General features: G+C 34.2%; 1 protein-coding gene across 4 annotated transcripts in view; it reads left to right on the forward strand.

The window, feature by feature from the left end:
* Nucleotides 1-12,081, forward strand: part of LOC120630203 — a 182,730-nt gene that overhangs the window by 143,726 nt on the left and 26,923 nt on the right. Inside the window, exon 1 of one of the 4 annotated variants that reach the window (XM_039899332.1) lies at nucleotides 9,854-9,902. The exons of the other annotated variants lie outside the window; for them this stretch is intronic. Within the exon in view, the coding sequence (XP_039755266.1) occupies nucleotides 9,873-9,902 (30 nt within the window). The 5' untranslated portion in view covers nucleotides 9,854-9,872. Of the gene's footprint in view, nucleotides 1-9,853; nucleotides 9,903-12,081 lie in introns of those variants that run through there. 4 annotated transcript variants of the gene reach the window in all.

A 12,081-nucleotide genomic window follows, 5' to 3' on the forward strand; every position in this document is an offset into this window, starting at 1 on the left:
GCGCTGACTCAGCGCTCCAGCTCGACTACGTCATCAAATACGCTGTGGAGCTGTTTCGTTTCACTTGCTCCGTGTAATTTCAGCTTATGTTGTTTGCAGACTCGGCAGTCGATTGTTTTAACTACGAACCGCATAGCTTTATATGAGGAACTACGGGAAGCGAATGCAAACATCAATTTTGAATGCACTTTCGTATTACTGGGATATTAGAACGAAGATTTCTTCGTCTTGTTTATTGTTACACTAATTTTGTAAACTTGATAAATAATTTAACTTTTTAAAACTAGATATGTCGCAGATATTTTATTAAATTGATAAGCATTTTAACAAATGTGCATTTAAAAAATTATTTAGTAGTTTTTCAAGATATCTTCATCATCAAACCAAACCATTACCGGCCCACTACAGGGCACGGGTCTTCTCCCACAATGGGTTAAGGCCGTGAACCACCACGCTAGCCCAGTGCGGTGGACTTCATACACTTTTGAGAACGTTATGGGAACTCTCAGATATTTTAATTGCTTGAGAATGTTTGAGGTGCGTTCTGGGATTCGAACTCGCCCCCCCCGAAAGTGAAGTCCTTCCCACTGGGCTACCACCGCTCCTTTCAAGATTTAATTATAATTATATTGGATTCACAGGCATTGTTCATATCAGTGGGGATATTGATATAAATATGGGTACACTTCTGATTTCCGATACACTTCAGTCTTGTATGAGACGATGAATAAATATATACTACGACAATACACACATCGCCATCTAGCCCCAAAGTAAGCGTAGCTTGTGATATGGGTACTTAGATGCCGGATGAATATTTGTATTAATTATATACATAAATACTTAGAATATTCATATAAACACCCAGACACTGAAAAACATTCATGCTCATCACACAAACATTTTGTAGTAGTGGGAATCGAGCCCACGGCCTTGGGCTCAGAAAGCAGGGTCGCTTCAGTTGCGCCACTCGGCCGTCCAACCGATGCCTCCTGGTGTGAATAGTTTTGTCAAGCTTTTATGTCCCACTTCTGAACATAGTACTTCTTACTGTACTAGCACACCATATAGATTCAACACCGATTGGGCATTCGGTATGCGCGTTGGGATGTAAATAAGTTTTATGCAATGTGGCAAACTCTTTTCTTTTATAGAGGAGACTCGTGTACTGTAAATGGGATGCTAACGGGTTGATGCCTATGATAATGTTGATGATTGCCATAGATATTTTGTTTTTTATGCAGTGGCGGCTATACCATGACAACGTTTGGCCAAACTCCTTGCCCACGCGTCACACACTTCAAACAACCCATTTTGTCATGACATAGAGTCACGTATCACTATCACGTATCACGGTTTTAGAACCAAGTTGGTGACGAGTCGATATAGTATGCGAAGGTAATCTCGCGAAGAGGAGAGGGATTTCCTCTAATGCGAGTTGGCAAAGCTCTAACTATTATCACAATAATAAGTTAGTGATAATAACCGAGATTGATGGCTGAACTTGCACTATGAGAAACCAATATTTTTTTAGAATAAGATAGCACGATCCACCCACCTTCTACTACGCCACTTTCCTAGTTTCAAGTTGCTGCTAAAAAAAATCACATAATATAAAGCCGATGCTTAAGAGTTATTGGCCTTACACGGCAATCGGACGCATAACTAACATATTATATTTGACTATATATGATTTGGTATTTTTATGTATGTTTATATGCACCGCCTAATGTATGCGATAGTAACATATCCATTATGTACTTTTTAGCATTAAAGTTGTTTCATTTCATTTATGAAATGATTATTCATTGCAAACCGAATAAAAAAGCTATTGGTCGATTTATCTGCGAGTTATTTTACAAATCTATTATTTAAAACTTATAGTAAGTACATACTTACATTATGTTACCATTAGTTAATTCTAGAATAAGTTACCATTAACTAAAGTGAGCTTTAGTTAATGGTAACTTATTAAGACACAAAGTTTGCCTTCCACGATTAACACACTGTTCATATAACTACTTACAGTTCCATTGCTCATTGAATTTCCCTTGCTTATTTAGATATTATGCCAACATTAATAAAGTGAACTTTATGTTTATAGGTATTATAATTGAACGTTCTGACGGGTTAAATGATGACGGGTGAAGTATACAAGGTATAGTTGCTGCGTGAAAGGAGAATCAACTAATAAATTATTTTTTGTACAACAAGTATAAGCACTTCAGTCTGATTGAACATTACGCTTAATAAGCTAGTAGATATCTTAGGATAAAAAAATACCTTAAAATATTGAATAAACAAATCGGTTCAACCATTCTTGCATCAAAAATCTATAACAGAAATGCGTTATAGATGTATCCTTTAAGAACCGTGTTATCTTCCGGGATACAAATTATTAACACTTCTTAGCTTACCTATACTCCTTTCGGTGCAAAAAATTAAGTTCAAATGCTTTATAAAATGTTATTCTTCATGTTAAAATAGGTGAACCGATTTTTATTTAATTACATATAAAAGGTCTTGTACACAGAAAACTTTGAACTGCTTAAGTCAAAGTCAAAGTCAAAAAAATCTTTATTCAAGTAGGCCGGCCCATAGGTGGCACTTTTGCCAGTGATGGCGTTGTACGCATCAAAAAGGATGGCGATAACCACATTCGTAAACTTAAAACTAAAGCTACGAGGGTTCCAAACGCGTCCTGGTCTAAGAAGAAGCCCACAACAAACTTAGCCGGGTGTTTTTTTTTTGTTATCACCATCTCACAATGTCATTTTAAATTATTAGAAGAGCAACGTGGTTAGAGCAATAATTTACACCCAAGCTTTTTTACCGTTTACGTAGTCCTTTATACTATAATAGGACTTTTCTATAAGCTTACGTTTAATACAAACTTTGAACTTTTTAAGAGACATCACCAAGATGTCAATTGGTAGTTTATTGTAGAATTGTATGCAATTTCCTTTAAACGAATTATAATTTTTTTGTAAACTGTAGTATATTGCACTGTAAGTTTGTTCTTACTTCTAATGTTTAATTATTGCAGTCACATTTTTTCTTAAATTTAGAAATGCTTTTATGATGGACAAACACTTCGCATTTATATTATGACGTGTAGGTAAGGAAATTGACGGTAGATCGTTAAAATGGGTCTGATATTCACACGGAGCGTGCCCTAATTCTGGCAAACGTTTAAATGACGCGGAACGAGGATGGCGAGACCACGATCTATCCGGAATAAACGTTTTCGCTCTGTAAATCTTTATTCAGCCATTAGCTTGCAGCGAATTTGTGGCCTGAGACACGTACAATTGCAACTGGTAGGCTGCTTTTCCACTGTACAAAAGGAAATGGTCACATTTTGTCCTCGGAATCTTAAATTAATACATAACTAAGTGTTCAATAAATATTAGTGCGTGAAAATTGCTTTCATAATGTGTTATTACGTACTTAAGAGTTTGGGTGTCTCCGATTCCGGACGTTTTTAATTATTTTTTGACATTCTGAGTGCGCCGATTTTTTCTACTTTTTAGGTAGATGCCACATATTTTGATCTGAGTTATGACTAAATCAGTTCAGACATCTTTTTTTTAAATTCTCTTGGATAACTTTTTGGCATTTATTTTGGCATTTGTGTGTCCAATTCGAGGACTATGGCTTAATTATAAAAAGCGAGGGGATGTCTGTTTGCTTTTTTGGACCATTGGCTGCTTTTTGCACAGCTTAGCTTTGCTATCTCGCATCGCTTAGGTAGCTACCGACATATCCTTGTAGGAAAAGCAGCCGTGTACTCGAAATAGCGTTCATTTACCTGACGCTACCCATAAATGACTATTGCTTACCTGAAACAGGCACTGCATTTGCCTGGAAACATTACCTTAATCGAAACGTTTAGTCACTTTGACTAAATTTAACTCGAATTACACATTAAGAGGCACAATTAAAGTTAGTGGCGTTTAACTGGGCACTCTGGGAGGATATGGATTGCTTGCATTGTTTCCTTTGTTTACACGTTGATTTACATGATGATGTTTGCCTTTTGTTACATTATATCTTGACTTATTTAACGACTGCCTCGTTGGTGTAGTGGATAGCATGTTTAACTACGGATCAATAGTGGGTTCGAATCAGGTCAGGAAAATAATTTTTAGATATTGTGTGCCCGGAGTTAGTAAATTGGTGGTGTCAAACTCCATGCCTCGCGGAGCACCTTAAGCCGTTGGTCCCGTTTATTACCACTAACTTGGCAATAGTAGTTAAAACGCGCCAACCCACATTGGAGCAGCGTGGTGGGTCTACTCTTGAACCGTCTCTATTGTGAGAGAGGAGGCAGTGGGATGATAATAGCAACCCGTCTGCCCAGCTTGGTATCTATGGGCAAACCTTCCCGTTTGCCCAAAATCACCACACCAGACACGGAAGTGGAGCGGAAAGGACGGGAGTCCAGCTGTGAACTGTTTTAGACTTTTGATGAAAGCATTCACGTTTCAACTAGGTTCCAGCATAGATTTTTTTATATCCATTCTTTAGAAACCCACATCAGAAAGTACTTTCAGAAAAGTGCAATACGAATTCGTTGGCAAAATCTCACATTAAAGCTTATGAATCGGTTAGGAAAAGCTAATAAATAGTATGCTTTCGTTTTTCGATTTTTAAACGATATGTTCTTATTTAAGTCTCCCGATAGTACCAAGCAAGCTCTAAGCTTCATGCCTTCATATCTCATCCTATCTAAGAATATATCAAAGTCTAGCTTGATCGGGCAATTTGTAACGAAATGGGTAATATGCCTTTATTTTATTTGAGATAGTGTCAGCATAGGGTTTTATTTCTAAGGGACTTCATTTGATCGGTCCGATTCTGTGATGTCGGACAGATAATAATACAAGATTCTTTAAGAATTTTCTTCTGACAGGGTTCAATAACTAATCATATTACTTCTTTAAAACTTGCTATGGGCGGATTAAATATCATTTGAAAAGGTTTATACGTTTATCATTTTAGTTATTTTATACTTGGAGAAAATATTAAATATGTAAATTATAAATTCATATGAACATTTCAGAACAGGATTCGAACCCCTGACAATCGCGGCCTGAGCGTTTAGCGAGTAAGCTACGGTTGTCATTCCACCAGTGCCGATTTCATATGCCCTTTTTATCAGTTATATAGCGACCTAGCGCCATCTAGTAGGAAACATTGCAGTTTCAATGCATTTCATTCTACTTTTTAAAGGTCCATATTGCTTTGCTTTTTAAATAACTGCTTATTTACCTATATAAGTATAAAAAAAACCATCTGGTAATTCAGTGCTAAGCTTCCTCGTTTAATATAGAGCACGTTAAGCCATCGGTACTTTTTGTTACCATACTAATGATAAAGCTAAATAGTTTTTTTTGTTTGTTTGAACGTGTGTAATCTCAGGAAGTAGGTACGAGTTTGATGATGCGAAAAATCAATTTTTTATTCGATAGATTTTCATTCCTTTGAGTTCCAATTAAACCGCACGGATAACGTACTGACATATTTAAAAAAAAACTTATATTTTATATTGTTTAAAGAAGCGAAACAAAGCTACGAAATAAGGTCATTGCTACTAGTAGTATCAAAATGAGAGCCGCTAGCCGAGTTGGATTCCAACAACTGGAACTGTTTGTGTGATGAACATGAATGTTTTTCAGTGTCTGGGTAATTATCTATATATTATATTTAGATAAGTATTTGTGTGTATTATATTCATAAAAACCATTCATCAGCTATCTTAGTATCCGTAACACAAGCTTCGCTTACTTTGGTGCTAGATGGCGATGTATGTTTTGTTGTGGTATATTTATTATTTAAAGATATCTACTAGGTCAAGCTGTATGGTTCCATTGTTTCAAATTGCAAACCAACCAAATTATTTTGATCTCAGGCTAAGACTTCGGTCTATATGTTTGCTTTGCTTAAGAATACAAACAAAAGAGAAAAGTCTTGTAAATCAATACAAATGGAGGAACTTGTAGTAAGCGTAAAATCTATTCAACGCTGTATGGGAAGATAAAGTTTCTAATCTTGGTTCTTACTTGCGATAGTATGAAGCCAAATCAGTAACAGGATCACGTAGCCGTGTTCTAGATAGGCGGGGATGTGTTGTCTTACAGTGCATTATCCAGACTAATGAAGAAATAATCTTGCAATAAGTCTAATGAGTGGATTTTCCTTCTCTTTATCTACACTGGAAGAATTCTCTTTATCTACTTTTTAAAGAGAAACTTTTATTACATCGTCTCAGATTTTTTTGACTGTGTGTTGCATGTAGCATGACGGTCAGCCGCGGAGTAAGGATAAAGTGACAGGCGCTCGTCAGAGCAGCCGAGGCCAATATGGCGGCGCCTATAGTTTGCATCAGCTGACCGTGTAGTGTTTAGACTATCACTCATTTATGCCAGTGCTCCATGAAATATTGGTTAAATTTATTAACTGTAAATAATAAATAAATAATAAATAAATATACTACGACAATACACACATCGACCCAAAGAAAGCGTAGCTTGTGTTATGGGTACTAAGATGACTGATGAATATTTTTATGAATTATATATACATAAATACTTAGAAAATACAAATAAACACCCAGACACTGAAAAATACTTATTGCTTATCACACAAACATTTTCCAGTAGTGGGAATCGAACCCACGGCCTTGGACTCAGAAAGCAGGGTCGCTGCCCACTGCGCCAGTCGGCCGTCAAAACTCATGATGAACATGGAATTGATAAAAGAATGATTAATAAATAATTGAAAAATGGATTAAAATGACTTAACGATTATAAAATATTGTTTTCAGTTTTATAATATATGTATATAATCTGAATAATTGTTATTAAGATACAGAGTTCAATAAAAATTGAAATCAAATTAGATGGAGACGAAGTCTACTTTTATCATTTCCCATTATCATTCCCAATTTTTCAAGTATGAAATTAAGATTACGCGTACGATATTTATAGCTTTAATGGAATATTATACCGAAAATATTTAGTTAAACGTCTATAATGTAAAAAAAACCGTGGTTTCATTAAACCACACAATCCTTTTTTTATTTTTGTTTCAATTAATGTTGCACTTCGTGAATTAATGTCGTCATAATCATTTTCAGAATCTAATCACTTTAAAACGTCTTGCATGATCGTCGCCAAAAGTTATAATAAAAATGCATTTATTTTTTATCACCTTCATAAAAAATACTTTTAATTTAGGTATAGAATTGGGAATTTCTTTATTTCTTCTATCTTAGTCGTATCTCGTTTAAGGTATACTTGGTTGATTTTTATTTCTTGGCTACCTATTTTGCATTTACTCAAACTCATTGGTTTTGTTACATTCTATAACTAGAATAAAGCTCTTAAGTGAGTAATATTTCCATAGGTTCATTTCCTTTGATAATTTGTTGTACCGTGTATAAATAAATAATAAGTTGAACTTTTATTCTTGGTTCCATGATAACACGAATCACGATTAGTAACAAGATCACGTAGCTGTGTTCTAGATCGTAGACAAGCTGAAGCCGAGACTAATAGTGTTTTATCCACGACACTAATGAAGTATTATTCCTCACTTGCAACGCCATAACTTAATTTAATACATAATATAATAACTTAATACATAATTACCTGTAACTTAAAATCTAAAATAAACATATAATATAATCAGTTATATAACACAATCCCAATGTCGCTACTTACACTGTTAAGCGATTCCCGTTTCAATGAAAATTATGGTTTTATTAATCTCTTATTTACAGAGTTGCGAATTTTGCCAGTGATTAAGTACGGCAAAATAGAACAACTAGAATCTTAAATTTTATTATTTACTCTCCAAGAATTAATATTATAAGTGCATTAATGTTTCGATTAAAGAAATTTATTGTTTTCCTTTGACTTAATACTAACAAAGGCATAACTATTGCTATAGATAAAAAAACTAATAGGACAATTGTAAATTATAAAATTGTTCAAATCATAAGTTGGTTACTTAAATTTCTACAAAAAATAAACCGATAACTAGCTTGTCTCAGAGAGTTTTATTAACAAGAAACAGGAAAGGAAAACCAAAAATTGCATATTTGTATATTAGGAAATTTATTTATTTATTTATTTATTCCCATCTTACATTTTTGTCATTACAGGAAAAAGTTATCCTAATACGACAATGCAGCATGTTATGTAAATTTTAATAATATATATAACTATAATGTATATGATAAAATCCAAATCGCTATATTTGTGAGTTCACTCAGAGTGCAACAAAATAAATCCGTTTTCTCGGCTATCACATTGAGGGTAAGGAGTGCGCGCGGATATTTAAAAACTTTTGTAATATTCGAAGACTATTGCCTAAGAATATAGCATAGGTCAATAATTAACAAAATTCTACGTCATAATTATTAGGATGAAATCTTGACATGACGTCAAATCTAATGCGGTATATAAATAAACTACGACAATACACACATCGCCATCGCCATACTTAGATAAGTAAGCATAGCTTGTTTTATGGGTACTAAGATACCTAATGAATATTTTTATTAATATAATACACATAAATACAGATAAAGACCCAGACACTGAAAAACATTCATGTACATCACACAAACAGTTTTTCCAGTTGTGGGAATTGTGCCCACGGCCTTGGACGCAGAAAGCAGGGTCGCTGCCCACTGCGCCAACCGGCTGTCTAAATATATGAAGGGCACCTATCAAAAAAGTACAACACGATAAAAAAAGTTTTTTTTTTTAAATCCTGGGGATGAATGTCGCAATCGTGCGTGTAAATGTTTATTAATCCGCTTATACCTTTTTAGGCCTTACCTACTACAACTTCGTTTTTCACCGAATGCTGTTGAAATTAATATTTTTTGCTTTATAAATAAAACACTCCTAAAGGAATTGTCATTCGAGACTTAAATAGAACCAAATGAACATTATACCTTGTTTGTAAGTGTACGGAGCAAAATGGAAGCCAAAGAAATCAAATGAAAGCTTAGGCTAAGAAAATACGTCTGTCCGACAATAACAAATATAAAAGTTAGTTTAGTATGAACTGCTACTAGAAAAATTTAAACGGGTACATACTAACAGGTACGACTATAATATTTTGAGATTTTTCGATATTTCTATCCAGTTCCATGGATCGTGGTAACGTCGGGACGCAAAATATTATTGATGCATCCGTTTTAATTTTTTTTTAATAATTTTGATTAACAACGAATTTTTAATTGCTACCGTTTTGACTTATTCTGGATATATCGATACAAATCATTTTGTCAAGTCGTATTGAAGAAGCGTGGTGGTAAGCTTCGATCACATAATAATATACTTGACGATGATATTTCCAAATTATAGTATAATATGGTCATATAATTTCGTTCTGCATTGATTTTTTTGCCTGAATGTTCGACAAGTTGAACATCTTGTATCGTTCTAAAAGGCGGTCCGTGTCGTTCTAAAATCATAATACTTATTTTAAAACCTGATTTCACAATTTTGTATTAAAATTCAACCACAAAATTGCTTAAAATACTAGCCCAATACGTTTATCGTTTCTCATCCTTTTTTATTTAAACCGTTTCCCGGCAATAAGTTTCGTTTATCGTTTATTGGAATCGAGAAATACTCGACAAAAATTTTTACTGATTTCCACCCTGCTTTTGTTTCCCGTTTGAATTTGTAATAAATATGGGAAGAAATACAGCGGGAAATATATAGATGAAGGTTTTGTAATTTAATCAGTACATATGATAAGGATTTACCCTGTATGTGTCTTGTTATTTAAAAAAAAAAATTATATCTTTTGTTTCATTTTTACAGGTAAGAACCAGTTCCAAGTTAATGGCTTATGGATATGAACAAGACGTACGAGTATGTATTTCGTTAATCAGATTATCAATTAAATTAATACATTTTTTCAAAATGCAAAAGGGAGGGAAAGATAAAGAAGATACACTCTGAGTTATAAAATAAACGCTTTCGTTAACTTCCGGAGAGGGAAACAAAAGAATTTGATAAAGGCAGGATAGGGAAAGTTAATCGTCCGTGATGAGAGATACTTATTCTTAAAATCCTCGTGCGTTACAAGGATGGATTAGATTACAGCATATTTTTGTATTCAGAAATGTTTTATTAGAATAGTATACAAATTCAAAATTCATTTATTTACTTCATTATTATTAGTAGGTACTTTTGAAACGTCAAGTATGTCTGTTTTTGGTGAATCTACCACCGGTTCTGAAAGCAGATTCTACCGAAAAGAGCCGGCAAGAAACCCAGTAGTTATTATTAGAAGTTTTGTTAGAGATGGTATGCACTCTTAAAGGTTAGGCCTTTAACAGTTTATTCAATGAATTGAATGAATCAAGATCTTCAGAAGTGTGATCCACTTTCAGTAAAATATTATATATTTTATTACTAAATATCTGCAGAAATTATTTTCAATAAGATCTCAATATTGTTAGCCTTAGTACCTATAGTTTGTGATACATATTTATCTGTTGTCAATTTTAATTTCCTTTATACACATTCCTTGTCTTCGTTGTTTGATTATTAAATTATATATAATATTATTATATTATAAAATATTAAAAAGCCGCCTTGCGTTGATATTAGCTATTCAGTACCTTGTAAGAATTAGTGAAGCTCATCATCATCACGGATTAACTGCCCACCACAGGGCAAGGGTGTCATCTCGGAATGAGAAGGGTTGAAGCCGTAGTGGAACCGGTGATAGCCCGGTTGGTAGAACTACGACTTGACTTTTGCTGGGGCTACTTCGAATCCCGGCACGCACCTCTATCTTTTCTAAGTTATGTGCGTTTTAAGCAATTGAAATATCACTTGCTTCGCCGGTGAAGGAAAACATCGTGAGGAAAACTGCATACCTGAGAGTTCGCCATTATGTTCTCAAAGGTGTGTAAGGTCCACCTATCTGCACTGGGCCATTGTGGTGGACTATGGCCTTAACCCCTTCTCATTGTGGTAGCAAAGCGTTGCCCTGTAGTGGGCCGGTAATGTATTGGCATGACGATGATGATGATTTAGCCGTAGTCCACTATACTGACCAAATGCGGACAGGTATACTTCACACGCCCTCTAGAACGTTATAGAGAACGCTCACGCAGGTTTCCTCACTATGTTTTCCTTCACAATTAAAGCAAATATAAGTATTTAATTAAAAACGCAAATAAGTTAGAAGTATACATTTTAACTTCTTTAAGACCCTCAAAGTTTAATTTTTTAAAATGCTTGTCAAACAAATGTACATGATAAGACTTGTACTTTCAAATAAAGGTGTAGTTCAAGAAAGTGTGATCTTATCTGAACTGGCTGAGATCAGGTTTAATGGAAAGCATAATACAGAAAAAATAAAAACGTCTATTCTATATTATATATTTTCTAACTTTCCTACCATGTTCGCTAAGTTTAAATTCGTTGTACACGCAATTGATATATAAGATCATACACGCCCTTGTAGGTTGGATGGTATATATCATTCACGTTGGTAGGTTCACTGAAGTCCTACTTAACTTTAGTTTTAAAAGCTTTTAAAATTTTCCCAGTCCGACTCCCTACATAATCGGGTTGCTTTTTATTTATTCACGTTTTCATATCGAGAGACTCCGAAGCGAACTAGTTCAAAATATACAGGATGGGAATTTGAGAGTGGTCAGTGAAGCGTTAAATTTGAACTGTAAGAAATAGTGAAATTTGGTATAAGTAAGCATATCGTATGTTCTAAAAACATGAAAAAAGTAGTATCTAATATGTTCGACAGCTCTGACTTACTGCTCTGGCTAACATGATTGCTTAAAGTAGTATTATTATAAAAATTTACTTTCATATCACATACCTTGACTTCCCTAAAATAAGGTTTATAATTCTAAAAAAGAGAGTAAGCAATCTTTTAATAATTCTATTTAAAGCAATGTTGGTAAAACCCCCTGGTACATTAAAACTAAGAGCTTTTTACACATATCATATCTTTGTATTCATGTCTCAGAAATATGCCGAAAAACTGTTCAATTATATTGAGTTTCAACACCAA

Source organism: Pararge aegeria, chromosome 16 (genome assembly GCF_905163445.1).
Source record: "Pararge aegeria chromosome 16, ilParAegt1.1, whole genome shotgun sequence".
In the NCBI taxonomy this organism is placed as follows: Eukaryota; Metazoa; Arthropoda; class Insecta; order Lepidoptera; family Nymphalidae; genus Pararge; species Pararge aegeria.